Source organism: Emydura macquarii, unplaced genomic scaffold, assembly GCF_026122565.2.
Source record: "Emydura macquarii macquarii isolate MOO-44397 ecotype Brisbane River unplaced genomic scaffold, CSIRO-AGI_Emac_v2 contig_1348, whole genome shotgun sequence".
NCBI classification, from domain to species: domain Eukaryota; kingdom Metazoa; phylum Chordata; order Testudines; family Chelidae; genus Emydura; species Emydura macquarii.
In genome coordinates, this window is record NW_027131485.1 from 3,268,880 (window position 1) to 3,290,480 (window position 21,601).

Genomic DNA, 21,601 nt, shown 5'->3' on the forward strand with positions numbered 1-21,601 from the left:
TCTTGTACATCTTTGCAAAAGCATAGCAACAGGAGCAGCCCGAGCCATTTTGCCAATCAGGGTGGGAAACGTTTTTGGCTCCTCCCTGCCCCACCCCCGAACAGCAGCCAAAAAACAGAGCCAGCCCAATCAATGGAGCAGACATGGCCAGCCAATCACAGCAGAGTAACAACAAACAACAAAAAGCCGAACAGCACGGTGGTCTGGTGCCCCCTGGAAGTTGGCCCCTAGGCGACGGCCTTGCTCACCCACCCCTAGAACCGGCCTTGCATAGCAACTTCCACAGCCCAACACACGCCCTCTAGCACGTAGGCAGAGTTATGCTTTTCCAGGGCACAATGCCTCCATACTGCACGATTCGCAGCTCTCTTTAACTAGGGTTTCAAAACTGTGCTGAACTCGGTTAGTCCTTGTCTACACCTGCAGCTAAAGCATATTCAGCACCATGAAATGGCATGCAACTTCAGCTTAATACCTCAGTGAGTTGGATAGAAGCAATTCTTACTTCTCAGAGCTATTGTTTCAGGTTGGCTGCAGACTCAAGCACAGTTAGTTCATACTTTCAAAGTTTCCTTCCCAAACACATGAACCCTCTCTACGCTAGAAAAAATGTTAACCATATTTAATAGTGTGAAGCAGGGGGTGCAGCTGTATGAAAATATGAATTGCTAAAGCTGTGTGTACACAGGGTGCAGGCTTTTAAATACCATGACAGCCAGCCTTGCTCCTTTTTCATTGCACCAATTTTGTTCCTTCTTTCTAGGTCCTTAGGCTGAGGCCTAGGGAAATTAGTGGGGTTGGGCAAGTCAATTCTTCTCTCTTTTCTCTACTCTCTTTTGCCTGTTGTAGCTATTTAAACCAGTGGTTTTCAACTGATGGTCTGCAGAGCCCGGGGGGTTCACAGACCATGTCTAATGGGTCCATGAAAGGTGGTTGTTACCATAGAACAGTGGTTTTCAACCTGCAGTCCGTGGATCCCTGGGGGGTCCACAGACTATGTCTAAGATTTCCAAAGAGGTCCACACCTCCATTTGATATTTTTTTAGGGATTCGCAAATGAAAAAAGATTTATCTGATTTGGACCATAGGATCTTTGGCATATATGGACTGTCTCTAACAATGTATCTGTACATGACCTAGTACAAATGGAATTGCAGTCTTGGTTCAGGTCTGTAGGTGCTATCACAATAATCATAATAATCTTCCCTTGAGTTCTTCGCATTTATAATATTCCCCTCAGGCTAGTTTTGTCTGGGAATTCTATAGCATTGCATTGGGGTTGTTATAATCTTACAGAATCGAGAGTTTACAGACACGTTTCTTAAAGAAATTGATGGGCTCTTTGCCCTCAGTGCCAGCCAGGATGTTTAGAGTTTTTACATTTTTGTCTGTTGTCTGGCTCTCTAAATACTCAAGGCTGTGGTCAGGCAGCCTTTCATGGCTCCTGATTACTGCTTCTTAAAATTCACCTGTGTCCGAAGTAATTTTAAAAGCATTTTCCACATCTGTTTGTACATGCCCTGGCCCATTAAACGAAACCACCAATCTGGTTTTCCACAGCTGTAAATTTTGCTGGTCTGGTTTCCACTTTGGATTGTAGGGAGGAGAGCAGTGACTACACAAGGTCCAGTTTTCCAGTCATTGTCTCACAGTGAGCTGTCAGTTTTTGGCAAGGTTTGCAGAAACTCCTCCATTTGAGGGTTTTTTTTTTCCCTCTTGGCCTTTCCAGTGCTCTGGGGGCCGCTGAGGTAGTGGTTAGTCAGATGGAGAGGTCAGATGAAGGTCACCACTGCTATCTCAGCATTTGAGGAGAGATCCTGGGAGACAAAGAATCATCAGGGGCTATACAATAGTGAAGCATGAGACAGATGATCCTGGCCGTTGCTGCTGCTTCTGCTGTTCTACATAGGCACCTGGTAGAACTTGGCAGCCACTGCTGGTCTGGTGGTTCTATTCTAGTACAGAGGGAGCCTATGACAATGTTGCTGCTCTGATGCACAATGGACCCAGGAGGAGAGTAACTAGCAGCTACTGCTGGTGCTGATCCTGATGCTTCTACCCCAGTGCAGTGCAGTGCTGGTGTAGAAGTAGAGAGAAGCTGGCAGCAGCTGCTGGTGCTGTTATTCTGGGGTCAAATCCAAACCCTCTTGAAATCACTAGAAAGACTCCCCTTGGCTTCAGTGAGTTTTGGATCAGACCTCTGGTGGAGAAGGAGACCAGTGGGTGGAGAAGGCTCTTTTCTTCTGGCTCTTTTTCTTCTCTTCCTCTCTTCTCTTTTTCTGGCTCTTTTCTTTCCAGAGTTTTGTCCCAGTTTTATATTTTTACCCTTACTGAATGCCTTGGCAGCAGAGATTATTGTATTGCCCTTTGCGGTCTGTCTTCCCAGCACCCATCAACACTCCCCCCTGCTGGGAGGAAAAGCCAAGTGGCTTTTTCTACAGCAAACACTAATATTTACTTATGGCTTATCCAGCCATGCTGTGAGTAAATGTGGCCTACGTTCCCTCATTCCTCGAAAGATTTGCATGTCTTCGCTGCACTGGGCTCTGTCTTCAGAGGTCTGGCTAACAGGTGCACCTTCTACCGAGATCTTTCACAGAGCAGGAAAATGGGCTGTGAGTCTTATACAGCTCTGCATAGTGAATAATTGTAAACCAAGCAAATATTGAATATGGCAAGAACAACCTTTTTCTATGGCTTGTTCTTTGTTACCAGGGAAACTTGTTCTTTTAAATCACCTACGATTATGCAATTGAGGTGGCAGGGGGAAGGAGAAGGGGTGAGATTTCTTTAGTGTGGGTAAAACTGCTGGGAAAGTTCTATAGAGCAGGATATCTTTTCTTATGCAAAGAGTAATCTGGGTGCAATGGATTCTGTATTTGAAAATCTAGGGTCATAACGGAATCCCTTTCTGATGCTCTGAAAACTCTCTATGATGGCTGCATGTAAATACCTTTTAACCAGATAAAACAGTACCATCATCATAACTATTTTCAATAATAACAATAGTAACTTTGTTTATTTGTATTGCATATGCCCGGAGAGTGCCTAAGTAGATTGGGGCACCATTATACAAGGCGCTGTAAAGACGTACGTGAAAATAACTTAAAATAATAGGTAATGATAAACCCTTACCACGCCTCCCTGAAGCCAAAGGAGTCTGAGCAGGTAAAGGAGACTAGATCTATAATGGGTTTCCTCCCACTTTTTAATTGTAACCTCACTACTTGTGGGCCTCATGCATAATAATATATAAAAATTAATTAAGAAATGCAGCCACTTAAAATCAATGGCTGAAAAGGGACCAAATTCACCTTTGGTGTCCAGTAACGCCACAGATGTCAGTGAAGTAATATGAGGGATGAATTTGATCCTCACTGACATTACTTATCAAGGATAAAGCTTATCCAGACATTTTATGAAGAAAATCTTGCTGTAGGCTATTTATACTGGCTGTGTTTAAGTTTCTGAAGGAAAAAAAAAATCAGAAAGAGCAGCTGGAGGAACAAATCACAAAAATACTTTGTGTAACGTTCTGCCTTTTCTTTCTCTCTCTCTCTTTAATAACAGGGCAGCACACTGAGAAAGCGAAAGATGTATGAAGAATTCCTGAGCAAGGTCTCCATTTTAGGTCAGTTGCCCTTTGGACTTCAGTGTTCGTTTCTCTGTCACACATGTTGTCTGAAAACATTTTGGTCTTTGATGAGATGATGAAAGTGGCAAGTGGTTGAACAGAAGACCTCACAGTAGCATCTCCAGCCAAAGAAAAGCATGTAAAAAAATGCAAAGGGCTCCACCCACTAGGACTTATTTTTCTCATCCTTACTGTGTAGCAAATAGGAAATAGGTGGGTGAAATCTTTCCTTGAAAATTTGAGTAAGCACTTTGCTAGGAACTTTCTGATGGATAAAGTTGCAGTGGTGTCACATGTGGGCAGTTGAAGAGGGATTTTAGTAATATGAATGTGTCATAAAGTCCTATTAAATCCTTGCAGCTGACAGGTGAGAAACTTTTTCCTACAGGAATGATGTTGTAGCCTCTTATATGCATTTATGTGGGCTAAACAGACTGACACCGCAGATCTAAATGGGCTTAAAATGTTTTTGTCTTGTGTCTTTTATAACCCCTGTCTCACATTCTTACAACATCTGTTTAGCTTCTTGTCCTTGGATTTTGTTTCCCTTTGATTAATGTGATAGCCACGAAATTTGGACGTGTTCTTGGTGGCCTTCAGTAGGAAAAACAACAAACCCCTAATGCCTGACCAATCCATCACCATTAGGGGAACAATTTCTAATCAGAAGGACAGTGTTAGATGATACAGTAAGATGCTGATTCTGTAGGAAATGCATCAAGTTCCTACTTGAAGTCTATCTTTGGCTATTTAAAAAAAAAAAGATTAATATACTATATAATTGAATAAAACTCTTCGTAGTTTCTTTTTAAACAAATTACGTTTGCTTATTTATGATATTCCTCTACCATTTTAGCTGATATGTGCCTGCAAAAAGGATACTTAGTGAAAATGTACTTGAACTTCTCAGAAGATCTGGTGTGAGAAATTTGCAATTACACTTGTATTCTTAGATTAATGTCAGGTAAATCATTCATTTATGTTCTCGTCTTTTCCAGCAGGATGCAAAAGTGCCTTCTCCATTACTTAATTTAAATCTTCATAAATTAGGAATGCAAATTATGTCAAATTATACTAAGCATTTAAAGAAAAAAAATCTCTGCACCTGCACTAATGAAGTACAATTACAGCAATAGACATTTAGAAGTAATTTTAGAGATTGAAGTTATTCAGAAATGAACTCCCTTAAGCATGCAAGTTGATACCGTAATCTTATACTCAGCCCTAACTTCGGCAAAACTCCCATGGACTTCAGTTCAGCCTATTGAAAATGCACCGTTTTTTGCTGTATACGTTTTTTCTCATTATGGACTGAATGAAGATTTGAAAATTTGGGCTTTTTTTCAGTGCAGAAAATTATTAGACAACCTATGTAGTGTTGTGGATGCATTGAGAATTCAGCTGAAATGTCTAAGAATATTTTGGGTTTAAATAGTAGATGACAGCTGGCAAACGCAACAGCCATTTGAGAAATCTCAACTATACAGTACTGACAAATCAACTCCATTTCCTACCTTAACCTAGTCAGAACTCAGTAATTTCTTGACATAAACACTTGATGTTTTGAATAAAACTTTTCTAGGTTTGAATACTTTCTCTAAATTGTCAACTATGATATTTTAGAAATAAAGTTTTAAAAAATTACATTCAGACTTATTTAGATTATGATGCACAGATTCCGTGTATATTTCAAGATATGAGAACATTAATATTTTGAAAACTTTCCTCTGAGGCTGTTTAAATGTGAAATCAAGATTTGATATGCAACATTTGGTGATTACAAATCTGCATATAATCTTCTTTATCTACATGTCTGAGTTTACCTCTGGAACTAAAAGAACTTTAAACAGTTACTTCATGTAAATTCCTCTATAAACTTTTTATTTGCAAGTACCATTAACTAATGTATTTGTAATGGTCCAATCCCTTTAGACAAGAGAGCGACTTCGTGACTAGAGCTACAATTAGCTTTGAATTTTTCATAAAGCCAACTGAAGAAAAAGTTTAAAGGGACTCTTTCTTTTCATTGTTAATTACTGACTCTGTTTTTTATCAGAAAGCCAGTTCTTCCAGTCTTTACAAACGGGTTTTATGCATATTTTTAAGTAAGCAATACACTTCTTGAATATTGTATTTACAATATTTTTATGGGCTTTGTTTGCAAACTAAAGGCCATAATTGATATAGGAAAGAATGTTAGTATGTAAACATGGAACAAAAAATGGAAACCATTATTTTAAAGTACATATGAGGAAAAAAGCCCCAGAAAATGCCAAGAGTTATATGTACCAAGTAACTCTGAACTTACTGCCACATAGTTTTGTTAGACCCAAAACATACTTCTGATTTCTGCCACAGGTTTATTTTAAAATGCCTCATTTCAGCAACATAACTTTTCTTTTTTCATGATGCTTCTAAACAGCTTTTTGAAGAAGAAGAAGAGGAAGCAGGGTAGAGTTTAATTCAGAATAGGCTATAGTAAGCCCTAACACCAGCAGTTGTGACTCTTGACTTCAAGTAATTCATACTAAGACCTCCGTTCACCCATCATTAGTATGGATTAACGAAGTTCTGTTGCATACATTGTAATGTTTACCGGCACATTCTGCTCTGAAGATGTATACATTTTTAGGCCAGCCTTGGAAAATAAAAAGATCCATTCCTGCAATCCTTGTGCGTATTAATTGGCCAAAATTGTCGCTGAAATTGGGCTGCAACCTTAAACATAACCATGCTAAGACAGCCTGATCCTGAGGCCACTTACGGCAATGCGAGTTTTTCCGCTGGCTTTAATGGGACAGTGATCAGATACTTAGAACCACATTCTCATCTCTCATTGTCTCCTTTGTACCATAAAGGATACACCTCTCCTGCAAGTGACAGTGAGTCTCAGAGCCGAGGTCTGCAGACTTGGGCTCATGGGGTTCACGCTATGGCACTACAAATCGCTGTGTAGACATTCGGGCTCAGGCTGAAACTCAGGCTTTGAAGGGAGGGGAGGGGGGCTTCAGAGCCCGAGTGCCAGCCCAAGCCAGCAAGTCTGCACAGCTGTTTTTAGCACCGTAGTACAAGCCCAACAAGCCTGAGGCTGTAGACTGGGCTCTGAGACTCACAGCTGCAGGCTGCCATTTGCAGTGCAGATGTACCTTAAGAAAACAGGCTGTAAATAGCCAATGGAGAATTCCCTCAGCAGGGAGACACTCCCAGTAGAGTTTGCTCCTGCACTAGCTCCCACCCTAGTGGGGTTTGTCAGAGGCAGTGAGGGTGTAGAACTGCTCTGTCCTTTTGCAGCTGGGGCCATACACAGCTCATATCATAGAATAGCTCCTAGTCTGCTCTATTACAATTGGGGATCAGGGGAGCACAGATCCAGACCATGGAAATGGGGAGATATAACTATCCGTTGCTACCTAACTTTTAAAAATTATTCACTGCATCTTGGGCATCGGAAGTCACACAGATAGTAAATACTTTCATGTTTCCTGAATAGAAATTCATGCAGAAGGCACCGATGAAATAAAAGTGAACTGACCACAATTTCATTATCGTCAAGTATTTCTTTGTTTAAATAGAACCAGAAGTGTCAGAGCCATCAGGTTTGATGTGAATCCTGTGTCAAAGTTAGACGCTTTCACAGTAAAGCTGTATCACCTTTAATATTTTAGAATCATTGGACAAATGGGAACGCCTTACAGTAGCGGATGCTCTAGAACCCGTCCAGTTTGAAGATGGAGAGAAAATTGTTGTGCAGGGAGAGCCGGGGGATGACTTTTTCATCATCACAGAAGTAAGTCTGGCTTTCTGATTTCCCCTTGTGTGAGTTCAAGCTAGCGTAATGAAAAAGGTGAGCCAAATTTAATCTCAGTTCATCCATCGTAAATCTGGAATACACTGAAGTCTGTGGAGTTCCTCCAGAATCAACTGAAATCAGAATATGTACCATTGGCTTCGAGGGGGAGGGTGTGGCAGAGGTGGAGCTGCTATGTAATAATCTAAGAATACTGATCTGCAATGTTATGGATACTATATGTGACTTGGTCAGTAAAGTAGAGATACCGTTTGGCTACACTGGGTTATTAGATTTCCTGGATGAATGTATTGGTCTAGTTTAAGAGGGAGCTGTTGGCAAAACAAGCAAGAAGACAATACAATGGCTCTAGCTAAGTGTGATGGGGTGTTAATCTTGTCTAATGTGGGGTGAATGAGGTTCAGAAGAGGCCAATTAACCTGATAGGCCACACCTGGGAGAGTGATTAGTTTGATAGGCAATCTCTGAGGATGGAGTACAGCAGAGCAGGATCAAGCGGGGCTGGTGTAAATCCAGGAAGAGAGGGCAGAAGGGGCAGTAGTGTGGAAGCCTGCAGTCACTTTCTGGGCTTAAGGAAAGGAGGAAACCTAGGAGGAGAGTAGAAGCCCTGGGATCCAGGCCCTGAGTTTACCCAGAAGGGTGGTGGAGCGTAAACCTGATAGAGGTGGAGTAGGAGAAGGTTTGGGATGGTGCAGAGCTTGGCTGCTGATTCAAGGGTTCCTGAGCTGCAACCTGGAGTAGAGGGTGGGCACAGGTTCCCCTACCAGATACTGGAGAAGTGGCACAGCCTTGGATTGGAGGTCTGCTGGGAAGGATACCTGGTCAACCAGTCCAGTGAGACTTTGATACCTCAGAAGAGAGACAGGTGGGGGCGTCAGACTGGGTGGAGCTATTTGCCAGATGCAGTCACAAGGCGGCACCCTGGTGATGAGTGACCCCCCTGACAATAAGCATCCTCCTAACAAAAGCTTGGGGGGCAATTCCAAAACAATGGCGATGAGTGGTGAAGATGGCTTCCAGGCTCCAGCCCAAAGTTACTCAGCTGTTTTGCCAAGGCTGGGAACAAAGAGATCAAAAGGACACTGAACAGTTAAAAGGACTCTGGAGAGAGAAGGAGTGGAAGCTGTGTGTGTGCTGTCCTGGGAAGAATGGGCTGACATGGGACACAGACAGTGGGGTCCTGGGGAAGTGGCTGAAGCAGTTGGGGCCCTCCCTAGCCCCAGACTTACGCCTTAGGGAAAGACAGGCATGTATAGACTGTCTTTTGTTTTAAGATCTGCTTTCCCTGAAATGCTTTGGTTCTAAATAATCAGTGCTTTGCTTTGAGAAGGCGCTCAGGAAGGAACAGAACGGCAAGTACTGAACCCGACTCAGCCCTGCTGAGGTAATCACAGTTAACACCTGGGGAATGCAGCCTAAGTCTGGCGGAGAGTGAGTGAATCACTTCCTCCCCACCCAAGAGAGGTGACAGCTGGAGGCCTGAGACCTGAGTGGGAAGGAGGCACTCAAAAAGACCAGGAGGGGTCAGAGGTGCAGTTAGCTTAGCTACTGTGACAGGTGGCAGCGGTAATTTGCTCCCCTACTTTGCTTAAACCAAATCTGGGTGACTGACTTGCTTTCTGACTTGCTCTCACACTGGCAGTCAGACCAGTCAGGCAGCTGAGAGTGTTGACATCCTCTGGGAGGTCATCTGACACTTCCCTTTCAGTTCCACCATCTCCCTTCTGCCTCACAAGCAAGCAGATGTTGATGACAAATATAACGTGGCTTGGAGCAAGAAAATGATGTAAAAGTGTCCCAGAAATACAAAAACAGCTTTACTGTGTGACCATATTCTGACTGTATTAGGAGCCCTCACTCAATATAGCCGCATCCAAGAGTTTTGGCTGCATAGTTTCCATTGCCAGCTCAGGGAACATACATATACAAAGGTATAGACCCTACCCATTAAGCCCCACTCTAGAATCACTAGGGACCTGCAAAGCAGCATCTCAGAATTTTGGGGGACAGGCAGAGCTCCCTTTGCTCCCTCCTATATGGGTTTTTTAGGCAGGTGCCTCTGCAGAAGGCAGCCAGAATGTGGCCCATAATGAATTTAGTGTGTATAAAATATCTTTTCTCCTTCCTTTTGATGCTGGTGCTGAAGCACGCAAGAAATTTTGGAGCTAGCTTCCCCACTCTTGATGCCCACAAAATTTTGAGTGCAAGTAATTGCACCTGCATATCTGGTAGTTAGATGGCTAAATGACATTAATTGCACCCACAAAAAACTGGGTGCTAAAAGGGGAGCAGATTTTAAAAATCCAGCACATAATATATGTTTTAGTTAGTAAAACAGCTTGTATGTAAGCAGCGTTTAGAAAATACAGCTTCTCTGTCAAACAAGAGCAAGTACAACATTTCTACAGTCTTTCTAAAATTTTCGTGGCTCTGTGGAGCAGCGTAAGGCTACAATATTAACTAGATTTTCTTAGCTATCAAATCCAGTGTGCAAAATTGGCAGCCTGCTTAAGAGTTACCAAAGGCCTTTATTTTCCTCCTCTTAACCCAACAGCTGCGAAGACTTGAATGGGTAGCAAAGCACTAGTACTGCATACTCATGTACTATCTGTTCTTCTATCCCTTCAGCCATTCAGCCATTCACTGCTAGAATTTCATCTACGTTTCTCCCTTTGGAAGCTGCCTGTGTTTTTCTGCATTAAGGAATGAAAACCCCTTACCAGTTATTTATATACAACAGTTACACTTGTGCCTGCTTGTGCTGCTGTAGTTCTGGGTTTGTAGTTTGAACCTCATTTCATAGGGGTTTTTGGCTCAGACGTAAAACTTTTTTCAGGAGATGTGAAGTGAGCCATCAGGAACAAATTATTTTGCAAACTTTGGTTGAACATGGTTTGGCTGGTTTGTAGTTACATATGTCCAAAAATATTAGCTCCTTTCATTTCTTTCTTTTTTTTTTTTTTTTTTTTTGTATTTATGACCTTATAGCCCCAAACACTCTACAAATGTTACGGAGTTATTTGCATGCTATAAATACATGCAACTGAACTGGAGTCACTTTGGGGGTGTGATATGGCAGTTGTTTAACAGTGCATAGCAACACTGCAGCAGCAATTTTGCACTGGATTTTTATTATATTAATTATTATACCATCACAAAGTGAATGAGTCAACAATGTGATACAATTACAAAAAAGATTAACGTAATTCTGGGGCATATTAATAACAGTATCATCTGTAAGACATGAGAGGTGATCATCCCACTCTACTCAGCAGTGGTGTGGCCTCAGCTGGAGTACTGTGTCCAATTTTGGACACCACACCTTAGGAAAGATGCGGACAAGTTGAAGAGAGTCCAGTGGAGAGAAACGAAAATTATAAAAGGTTTAGAAAACCTGACCTCTGAGGAAAGGTAAAACCAACTGGGCATGTTTAGTCTTGAGAAAAGAAGACTGATGCGGGACCCTGATAGTCTTTAAATATGTTAAGGGCTGTAATAAAGAGGATGTGGATCAATTGTTCTCCATGTCCACTCAAGGTAGGACAAGTAATAGGCTTAATCTGCAATACAGGAGACTTAGGTTAGATATTAGGAAAAAGTTTCTGAATATAAGGGTAGTTAAGCTCTGGAATAGGCTTCCAAGGGAGGTTGTGGAATCCCCATCATTGGAGGTTTTTAAGAACAGGTTGGACAAACTGCTATCAGGAAGGTCTAGGTTTATTTGGTCTTGCCTTGGCAGGGGGCTGGACCTGATGATGTCTCGAGGTCCCTTACAGCACTACGTTTCTATAATTGTTCTGTACAATAGGTGTCCATGGTATGCCTTAGAAAAGGCTTTGGTTCATTTTCTGAAGCTTTGAAACAATCACAGAGACTTCTGAGATTGAAGTCCCAAAGGGTGCCTCCAAGTTTGTATAGTGAGGTTTTGTAGCTCCCACTATACAAGGTTCCCTAGGAGTGTCAGGCCTGCCACAGATTTTAAATAGTTGGCATCAGAGTTTTTGTTAACCTGCTTAATAAATCACCCATGTTTTGTTAACATTCATAGTTGCTTTCCTCAATAACATTACTGTGAGGTGCTGATGTTCCAATGCGCTCAAATGGCAGTGTGAATTTTTGATTTGGCAAGTTAATATGTTATGTCTCTTACACTTGACATTCAAACTGTTTTCTGAGGCTGTTGATTTGGCAATCATCTGTGTCGATTTTTGTGGTCATTAGTAATTACATATTTCTTTAACTGTAAATTTGCCACCCTGTTTTCATTCCAGAAAATACTAATGTTGTTCTGTAAATTATTGTATTGTGTCTGCCTCATATAATACCAACTATTCAATATGAAGGGGAAGATATTATTGAGCTGGCTGGATTTTCATTCGTAATAATCCTTTTGCAGCATGTAGATATGGTATCTATAACAAATAAATGAATAAAACCAATAGATTATTTTGTGGCAATAGAGACAGTATTTGTTACAAAACCACTCAAATGTCTTGTGGTTCAGAGCAGCTATAACTTTTATTTCAGATACTATAAATATAAAATATCCATACACACAGTTATTGAAAGTACATTTTTATGCTTTTTTTATTTAACCGAATATCTCTGGTAACTTTCCTCCAAGGATCTCCACACACTTTAAAAGATTTATTAAACTTCACAACAACACTGTGAAGTAGGTAATTATTATTCCCACGTTACTGATGGGTGTCTGAGTCACAGAGAGGTTAAGGACAACATTTTCAAGAGGGTCCATTAATTGAAAGTGCCTCCATTTTTCCCCGCAGTGCAGAGCACCCACTGCTCCCATTGACTTCAGCTGAAGATACAGGTCCTCAACACCTCTGCAAATGTCTCAGACTGGGTGGCATAAAACGGTATTAACTAAATTAGTGCCCACTTGTGAAAAACTGGGCCTAAGTGCTTTGGGTCAAAGTGAGTCAATGGCTAAGGAAGGAACAGAACTCAGGACTCCTTTCTCCCATTTTAATTACATGGTCCCACCCTGTCAACATACAGCCCTTCAATTTTCTAACTCATTCTGGCCTTTTCTCTATTTCTGGAGGGGCAAAATATGTGGCTACCTCCAAAACTAATACATGTTTGCAAATTTGCTATAAATTAGCTGTCTGGCCTTCCTCCAACAATCAAAACTTTCACACTCCAGGTCCAGGTTAATGAGAAAAGCAACCATGAATAATTTTCTGCTGGCAGCATACAGTGGTGGAGTTCATCTTAGTCTTAACAGGCACATTCAGCATTTTTGCCAGTGGGACAAACTCTTCCGCTGTTTTCTGGCCTTGTGTTTGCTCAGTCACACCCAGCTAGTACTGTAACGCTCTCTCCTTTGGCTTGTTTTATTTCTTCTGTTATATTTTCAGTGTTCAAGCCCCAGTTCAGGAAAGCATTCCTATAATGCATTACAGTATTTAGCATCTCTAAGCATGTGTTCAAGTCCCATTTGAAATCAAAATCAAGAACGTTTAAGTGTTTTCCCGAACAGGGATGGACTATGCAGGTGTTTAAGCACTTTCCTGAACCATGGTCTTGCTCATTAAAGAGATTTCTTTAAAAAAATAAACACACACATAGAGAGGCACAATGTGTCACACACCAGATAAAGATGGGCACAAGGGGCCCATTTCTTCCTTCAGTTATACTTGTGCAACTCCGTTGACTCCAGCGGGATTGCACTGATGGGGAAAGAGGGCAGTATTTTGCTCAAGAGAGAGAGCCTCTAGTTACACTGTCTGCACTAATAATGTTTAGCTCCCTATGTGATCTATGGAAGAAGAGTGCCACAAAAGTACTAAGCATCTTTATCCCTACTTTCCAGAAGAGGAAATAATCATTTATATTCTGGTATACCCCAGGGCCTCGAGCAGTCAGGTCTCTACTGTGTTAGGTCCTGCCCCAAAGAGGGGTTCACATGACGTAGGTTTGTCTACACAAACATTTAGTCTGTGGCCAGCTGCATTAGTGTGCTGCACACCATGTCTCTGTGTGGACCTTGCTGACATGCTCTAACAGTTCCTTAGTGCACTTTGATCTACCCTGCTTTGAAATGGGAGTAGATCAAAAATGTATTAAGGAACTGTTGGCGCACGTCAGCAGGCTCCACACAGACACTCTTGTGTGGCAGGCTCGTGCAGGGTAGGTTCACATTCCAGCTTGCTGCAAACTAAATGTTTGTATAGACAAGCCCTTCCTTGCACAAAGTCAGCATCACAACCAGGATAAAAACCCTGGCCCACATCTAATACATCGGTCCTTATTATCTGCCAGAGGAGTAATGTATCCCCTCTTGGTCTCCATTCCTCTGTATGCAAAACTGAGATAATGATACTATCAACAAACAAAACCTACCTATTTAAAATGTCTGTAGTTATCCATCCTGGAGGTAGGAAGTATCATTAGCCCCATTTTGCAGATAGGGAAACAGACACAGAGGTTGTTTGTGTGTGTCAAGTGGTAAATATATCCTCAGGATTCCAGGACAATTAAGCTTTTCTCCAAACCTAAGTTTTCACAGACACCCATAAGATGCCTTCCTGCTTTAACACGGGCACCTCATTTTTCATTTAAATCTACAATCAGCAGCAGACTCCATCAAGATTTGTCTCAATTTAAGTATCTCTAAGGGCTAAGAAAATTGTTTCTCAGATATACATTATTTTACTTTCCGTACCACACTTAATAATTAAATATACAAGAAATCAGTAGTGACTTTATCCTTTAATAATAATGAAATAACTACTAGTCCCAGATTTATTTACAACTAAGTTTAAACTGTTTAAAAAACAAAACAAAACTGCAGTTTCTGTATTTTCAGACGTTTACAGATCTTGTTTTCCACTACGCTTTTCACACAACAAACTCAGGCTTTCCCAGACTAGACAGATGTGGAATGTATCTGTTGGATTCCAAGGTCATGGAATTATCCCATATGAGATTCCTGGCACAGAAGGGCAAAACTTTAAGCACCATGCAACAATTGTTACCACAAAAGAATTATATTTTGGCAAGTGTAACTCATAACAGATGTACAGTTTCTAACAAATAAATTTGCACTTGTATCATAAACTACCACATTGTGTACACAACACTAGGAAGGCTTTATTTGTTTGACTTCAGATAAAGCAAATATTTTTAGCTACCATTTTAAAATAGCAGCCTGCTAAGTTAAAAATCCAGTAAAACAATGTAAATCTAATTCAAATATCATTCAAGTGGGGCCTGATTCAGTTTCCACTGAGTTCAGTGAGTGCTTTGTCATTAACTTCAGTGGGAGCAGGAACAGGAGCAGGGCCATGGTACTGGGGGAAGGACTGTTATAGTGTCTGCTATTCAGGCTATTGGAAAAGTTAGCAGACATGAGTAGTGAGAGAAGAGGTACTTTTCATATACTGTTCTGTAAAGTCAGCCCAAGACTTGGCTCAGCAGTAAGGACTTAGAAGCAAGTTTGTCTGATTCAGCTGCCAGCAAATGCTAGGGTCCACAGCTGCAAATTACTATGCTGCATCTTTCAGCTCCCTCCCTTCCCTATATCAGATACTTTGGATCTTCTTATCATTACTAAGCCTCATATATGGCATAGAGTTATGTCATGGAATGTCTTGAGTCTGCTCAGAGAGTCCTCTGACGTCAGTTTCATATTGAGAGCTTATCATGTCTGGTTGGTAACTGAGCTGCTGTCATATGCCTGTGGCAGTCCTTAAAGCTTGGCCTGGAAAGGCTTAAGGAACATACACATACCCACAGAAAAATATGCATCAAGAGAAGACAGTGAAAGGTTTAGGGCAATGCCAAATTATAGTCATGTAGGACAATTTACTGGAGCTCTTTGCATGGGTTCTCTTCTATCTTCCAACCCTGCTAAGTACTCATAGGCACAGGAAATAAAACCATGTGACACGGACAAGTTTCAGCTTTATCTAGCTGCCCAGAATTATGCAGCTTGACATATGATAAAGTTCAGAGAAAATGGGAGAATATGCTATTAGATGTATGATATAATAGTGAGCAGTTTCATATTGGATGGTAGTTTTAAAATCAAGTATAAAAGTTATCCATTTAATAGTAGTGTCTGATAAGTAAAAGAGGAATGGTATGATACTGACCTCCTTTGTAAAAACTTTTTGAGATCTGCTGATGAAAAGCTCTATCTTAGTGGAGAGAAAAGGAGATTTGATGTCAAGACTCCTGGGTTCTAATCTCAGCTCTGCCAATACTGTAATTCACTCTGTGTGTGTGGGCAAAATTTTAACATCCCTGTGCCACTATCCCTATTTTATAGATCAGGGAAGAATAAATCTTACTGTACTCTATAAAGGTGGATGAAACCCTCACATGAAAGATGCTCTTTAAATACCAACTATTATTATTACTATTAATACCAGGCAAATGAGAACTTGCATAATTGCAAGGTGGGTCCTACATAAGAATTAACAGAAATGATTTGTCTATGGCTTTGGAAAATGAAGACATACAGCAGGGTGCGTGGCAAAAATTACTTTGAACTGATAAGCAGAACTGTGCTTGGACAATCGTTTTCAAACACAAACGTAACTATCAAGGGGACCATTCCTCTTGACTTGGAGATTTCAGTCAGGGCCATAGTTTGATGCTCCTGAATGGGCAGGGACCTGTTGTGAATAATCATGACAGCTGAAAAGTGTTTGAGATAACTACTCTGTAAGCACTGTTTCTGTAACACTCTTTTTACCCAGACTCCATATGGTTGCAAACGGTGTTCGAACCATGGTTAGATTTAACAGTGTTTGCACCATGGTTAAAAGCGCCAACATGGCGGGAGCCAACATGGCAGCAGTTAAGATGACTCTGCACCTTGCAGGATTGGGCCTTTTTGTGGTAAATCTAGGCTTGGGTATTATTGCAGAACAGGCTTTCAAAGATTTATGGCGTAAAAGCTGTTTAACCAAAAAAAAAAAAAAAAGGAAAAGAGAAAGAAAAATAATGGTTCAATTGTTTCCTGCTTTAAACTGTTACACTTTGACACTGTAACCTGAAAGAGACCCCTTTGGCACATACCCCTACGACAAGCAAGAGAACTACAAAGTAAACCTCTTCCCTATGGTTAATGAAGTCACTGCCTTAGGCACACTCTGCTATCACACCTGATAATCTCTTTAAAACACAACGTGATTAATTATTAATGAGGAAGATGAATGTTGTCTAGAAAAGGAGTTTCAAAGGCTATAATCAGAACTGCTTAGTGTCACCAGGATGTTGTTGATAGTGAGCATGTTTGTCAAGGGCTCCACAGTACAGCAACTTCTAATATACCTAAAACAGTACATGAATGAAAATCAAAATAACAATAAGTGCCTGAATTTCCTGGGCTTTAGCTGGTTTTAACAACAAAAGAATTATTTTACCCACAGTCCATGCAACAAAGATTGATTCTTTTTCCATCTGGTGTCACCAGTTGCGCTTAAATGTAACAGCTCACATGTTCAGCATTCTGTCCCTTCCGTGTTTGGACATTTGGGGTCCTGGTCTGTGATGGTCTCCTAAGCACTAGGGTAATACTGATAATAATTCAGGACAGTACTTAAGCATGTGCCTAACTTTAAGTGTGTGCTTAAGTCCTTTTGAGGACAAGGACTTTAAAGTTTAGGCACATACTTAGTTGCCGTCTTAAATATGGATGTGAGTAAGCGCATGCTGCAGGGCTTTGCTGAGTTCAGCAATCTGGGCCCGATCCAGTTGTTGTTGATGTCAGTGGGAATCTTTCCGTTGAATTCAGTGAGCATTGGATCAGGCCCTATATCTGTAACCTGGAATGCTGCATGGCTGTGCATTCTGGCTGTGTGGGAGGCTGTCCTCTTCTGAAGAATGGAGGCACAAAATAAGTTATTAAAAAAAAAAAAAAAAACCTGCCTGGCCCTCTGACCCATAACTGTGTGCAAACAAGTTCTCCGACCCCTGATTCTCAAGTGCATTCCCCCCACCACCATGAAGCAAGAGAAAGAAAGGAGCTGCTCCTTCTCATCAGCAAATACCTCAATCACTCCCTTTGTGGTAACTGACCAGTGGTCAATCTAAAGCAACGGGGTGCTTCTGCTCATCTTCCTATTCATGCCCAGTATCAAAGAAAATCACCCCTCTCAGCTGCCACAGGTTCTGGCTTCTCCTCCATGCTTCCCCTCGCCTTCCTCCACCCCACATGCTAACGACTGCTGCAGTACAATTATGTATTTTAAACTCTGCAACAAATCAAAACCTGAGTTGGACCATTTTAATAATTAATTTGCTTAAAACGCCTGATTGTGGGCATTTCCCATCAGTTTTACCATGTCAGTTTGTTGTAGATTTCATTGTTGGTGACATAGCAGAAATCAGGACCCCTGAATTTAAGTTCCATGAGTTGCTCTATACCCTGGGCCATGACGATAACGCGTAATAGTCAAAATAACACACAGTAAATGTACTGTTAACCCTGCTGAGAACACCTGAGTCGTATAAATATATGCAAAACTCTTTCGCTCACAATCAAAATTAACTCCTGTTGAGCCATCCATTGCTGATAACACACACATCACCTGATTGTGAAAATAAAGATTCTTTTAAAAGAGATAATGTAAAGAGGAGAATAATGTAAAAACCATGTTCACATCTGGCACATGACTATAGAAAAAATTCCCAGCCAGTCTGGCAAATGCAGGGCGTTTGTGTCCAGTTTCTGGGCACAGTTGCTTTCAAAGAATGAGACATATAATCTCAAATCACATTGTATAAATAGTATGTATAATACTTTTACTCACACTTACATCCTGTCTTAGCTGCTTATCTATCTGATATGGCCCCTGTTATTGAGTACATCACAATCTTTCATGTATTTGTCCGTACAACAGTAGGGACGTGCTCTTATCCCCACTGTACACCTGGGGGACTGAGGCCTACAGAGACTAAGTGACTTGCACAAGGTCACACAGGAAGTCCATGGCAGAGCAGAAAATTGAACCCCATCTTCTGAATCCTGGGCTTGTGCCCTAACTGGACCATCCTTCCTCCTCCACATTAAGTTTGCTGTTTTTGCTGCAAGTGTGCTGTTTTTCAGAGATGCCGACTGCCAGCAACATCCACTTTATACTTTATACTTCAAAATTACTGGTTGCAATTTGTTTCTTATTTTTGAAAAGTAACTTATTTTCCCAAATTGTTAAGATTCGGATCCTTGGCTACATCTGAGGAGTACAGAGTTCCCGGGGTATGTTTAAAGCCCTTCACCTTGGCAGTTCCTTGAACTTGGGGCCAATTTTGGAAACCTCCTGGCCCCCAGGAACCTCCTGGGTGCTGTAATTTATGCCTCCTGTCAGTGGTACCAAGGGACAAAATGCACCATGGAACTGGTGCCGAGGTGGGGTGCCCTGGTTGCTCCCATTTGCCTCTGGGCCACTGAAGAACTCCCCATGGGTTATCCCTGCTTTATGGCCAGATTCCATTAAGCAGGGCAGCACAAAGCAGCTGCACTGGTCTGGAAGATCTAGCCCCAAATACCTGAAAGTATTTAAAAAACCCAACCTTTCTGCACACTCTGTGCACAGCACAACAAATGCGCATTGAATCGTCTTAATTCACATCCGGGATGACAGCTTGTGTAGAGCGTTCAGTCTCATTCAGCTGTAATTTAAAACATCTGATTCTTAAATCCCTTAAAATTGAGATTGATACTGGAAATACTGACATGGCCTGGCTGGTAATGGCCCTGCCAATTGCCTGTATGGGGTACATTGAAAACTAGGAGGAAAGCTGGTACTGAGATGTAAATCCAATGTTAATTGTTGTCTAGTTCAGCGTTTCTTAAATGCAGCCACGAGGGGCTTTTCTTGTGGCCACAGCCTCCTGGGTGGTGATTGGGGGGAAGAGGGGGCAAAGCAGTGGCCCCTCCTCCTGAGCTGCCAGCAGGGATTGGGTCCTGCCCCCCTCTGGAGACACAAACACTGGAGGAGCAGGCAGCCAGGGAGTTCCCCCACCCACCTTCCCAGGGGCAGTGGGGTCGGGCTTCAGCCCTAGGGTGGTAAGAGGCATGCTCCGGCCATGGGGCTTCAGGCTCTGTGCCCTGGCCATGGGGCTTTGGGCTCCGGCTTTGGGCTCATCACTCCTCTCCCATAGCTCCTGACCCCCACTGTCTCCTCCAGCCCCAGGCTGCGGCCACATGGTGGCAGGTTCCGACCCTGAGCTCACGCCCCCATCGCCCTTGGCCCCCTTGTCTCCTCTGGCCCTGGGCTCTGTCCCCTGGCCACAAGGCTTTGGGCTTACCATCCTCCCCATCATCCCTGCCCCCCGCTGCCTCTTCTGGCCCTGAGCTTTGGCCACACAGCAGAGGGTTTCAGCTTCGGACTCACCGCCCCCTCCCCCATCGCCCTGGCCCCCTCTGGCTCTGGTCCCCAGGCTTCAGGCTTGGGCCATGGGATTCAGCCATGGGGCTTCAGATCAGCCCCAGGGTCACCCACCCCATCACCACTACCCACTACCTCCCCTGGTCTCTCCCTTCCTCCTACCCCTGCTGCCTCCCTACTCACCTTCCTATCCAGGGCTTAATTTGTCCCTGGGCTTGCCAGGGCTGAGTAAGTCTGTTGTGAAAAGTGATATGTGTATGTTTGTTGATATCACTTTTCACAGCAGCAGGCTTACTAACTAGCAAGTCTATGTAAGCAACCAAAAATGCAAAAGCAACAACAACAAAAAAGACAAGAATGTGCAAAGCATCTTATTTGTGTTTCTGTTCTGTTTAGGTCCAGTGATGAATAGAGACAAATGTACATTATTTTTATTATTAAGTCTGCAAAAGAAAACCCCTAATAATTAATAATGAAGCCCTAAAAATAAATGACAGTGATTTGGACATGCATGTATATTTGTTTTTCCTAAAGTTAATTAAGTATTTCAGGAAAAATTGTCAGAGTGGCCGCCAGCACGAGTTGGTGGCCACACTCTGAGGCCACCAAAAAAATGTGTTGCGAGAACCTCTGGTTTCGTTCATTCCCAACAAGCAGTATATACAATCCATTTTCAAAAAGAGCAAGAATGTTGGGTGTTTTTAAGATTCCTTCCTCCATGTACAACGTAGCCCAGGACCTTATGTTTAGTTAGAACTTATTCTTGTTTTCTTTCTGGGTCTGCTTTGGGCATGATTCTGCTGTCCTTACTCTTCTCGAGTTGTACCTTACTCATGTCAAGAAGTCGCTCTGAAATTCCCTATATTCAAGTATTTCTCAGCATGAGTAAGACTGGCAAAGTCAGGCTGGCTGTCTCTGCAGGTTTTTAGGAGGTTGTCAGGATATGTGTAAAGCCCTTTGGGATTCAAGTATTTGCTCACAGACCATTACAAACTATTTACTCAATATGGTCAAGAACATTGTAGCCCTGAGTGCTTTAAAGCTAAACTACAGATGCCCACAGTCCCAGCAGTACTAGCTCTGTTTTTACCTCACCTGAGTATTGTCTCAGTGTACCTGTGCTAAAATATTACAATACATGTAAACAGTATTTGACATATACCTATATAAACAGTACTCAAACTGATGGGAAGAGGGGATGTGGGATTTCCTAGATGCTGGAGGAATTCATCCATACTAAAAAAAAAAACCATACCTTGCAGGGATGGCTTTTAGCCCTGGCTCATAAAGATACTGTTGAGATGGCTATGGATTTGCTGCAAGATTTTTGCCGCCCCTCAGGGGAGGGCCAGTGGCTTTATAGTGTAGATTTCCTTAGGATTTGCAGAATGTACACAGCTTTCTCTGTAGGAAAAGGCAACTTTTAGGGGATGTATTTTAATTTATTCCAGAACGCAAAATTTTATTTTTGAATGCACCAGGTTCACCAAACTGAAGGTATTTATTTTTTATTTTTTTTAAATCTCCTAGGGAAGGATATCGCCAAACCCCAGGAGGAATATTTTATTCCATTCCCACTGCAAATTACTCAATATTTTGTTTGTTGTTCAGAAGCTACTGCCCTAGCTGGTTGCAGCTGCTAACCCAGCTCTGCTCACAGCATTAGTTATGAGACTTTAATTATGATGTCTGTCTCAGACTTTTGCTTGGTCTGATTACTTCAATATCTACAGAATGTTTTCATGAAGTCGCAGATGGTGGTAGGAGTAACTGGGCCATAAAACAACATTAACA

General features: G+C 42.0%; 1 protein-coding gene across 2 annotated transcripts in view; it reads left to right on the forward strand.

Moving 5' to 3' along the window:
• The window catches only part of PRKAR1B (protein kinase cAMP-dependent type I regulatory subunit beta), a 112,154-nt gene that overhangs the window by 73,525 nt on the left and 17,028 nt on the right, over positions 1–21,601 (forward strand). For both annotated transcript variants that reach the window (XM_067550915.1, XM_067550916.1), the window contains exons 8-9: positions 3,571–3,631; positions 7,300–7,421. In XM_067550915.1, the coding sequence (XP_067407016.1) occupies positions 3,571–3,631; positions 7,300–7,421 (183 nt within the window). The remainder of the gene's footprint in view (positions 1–3,570; positions 3,632–7,299; positions 7,422–21,601) is intronic.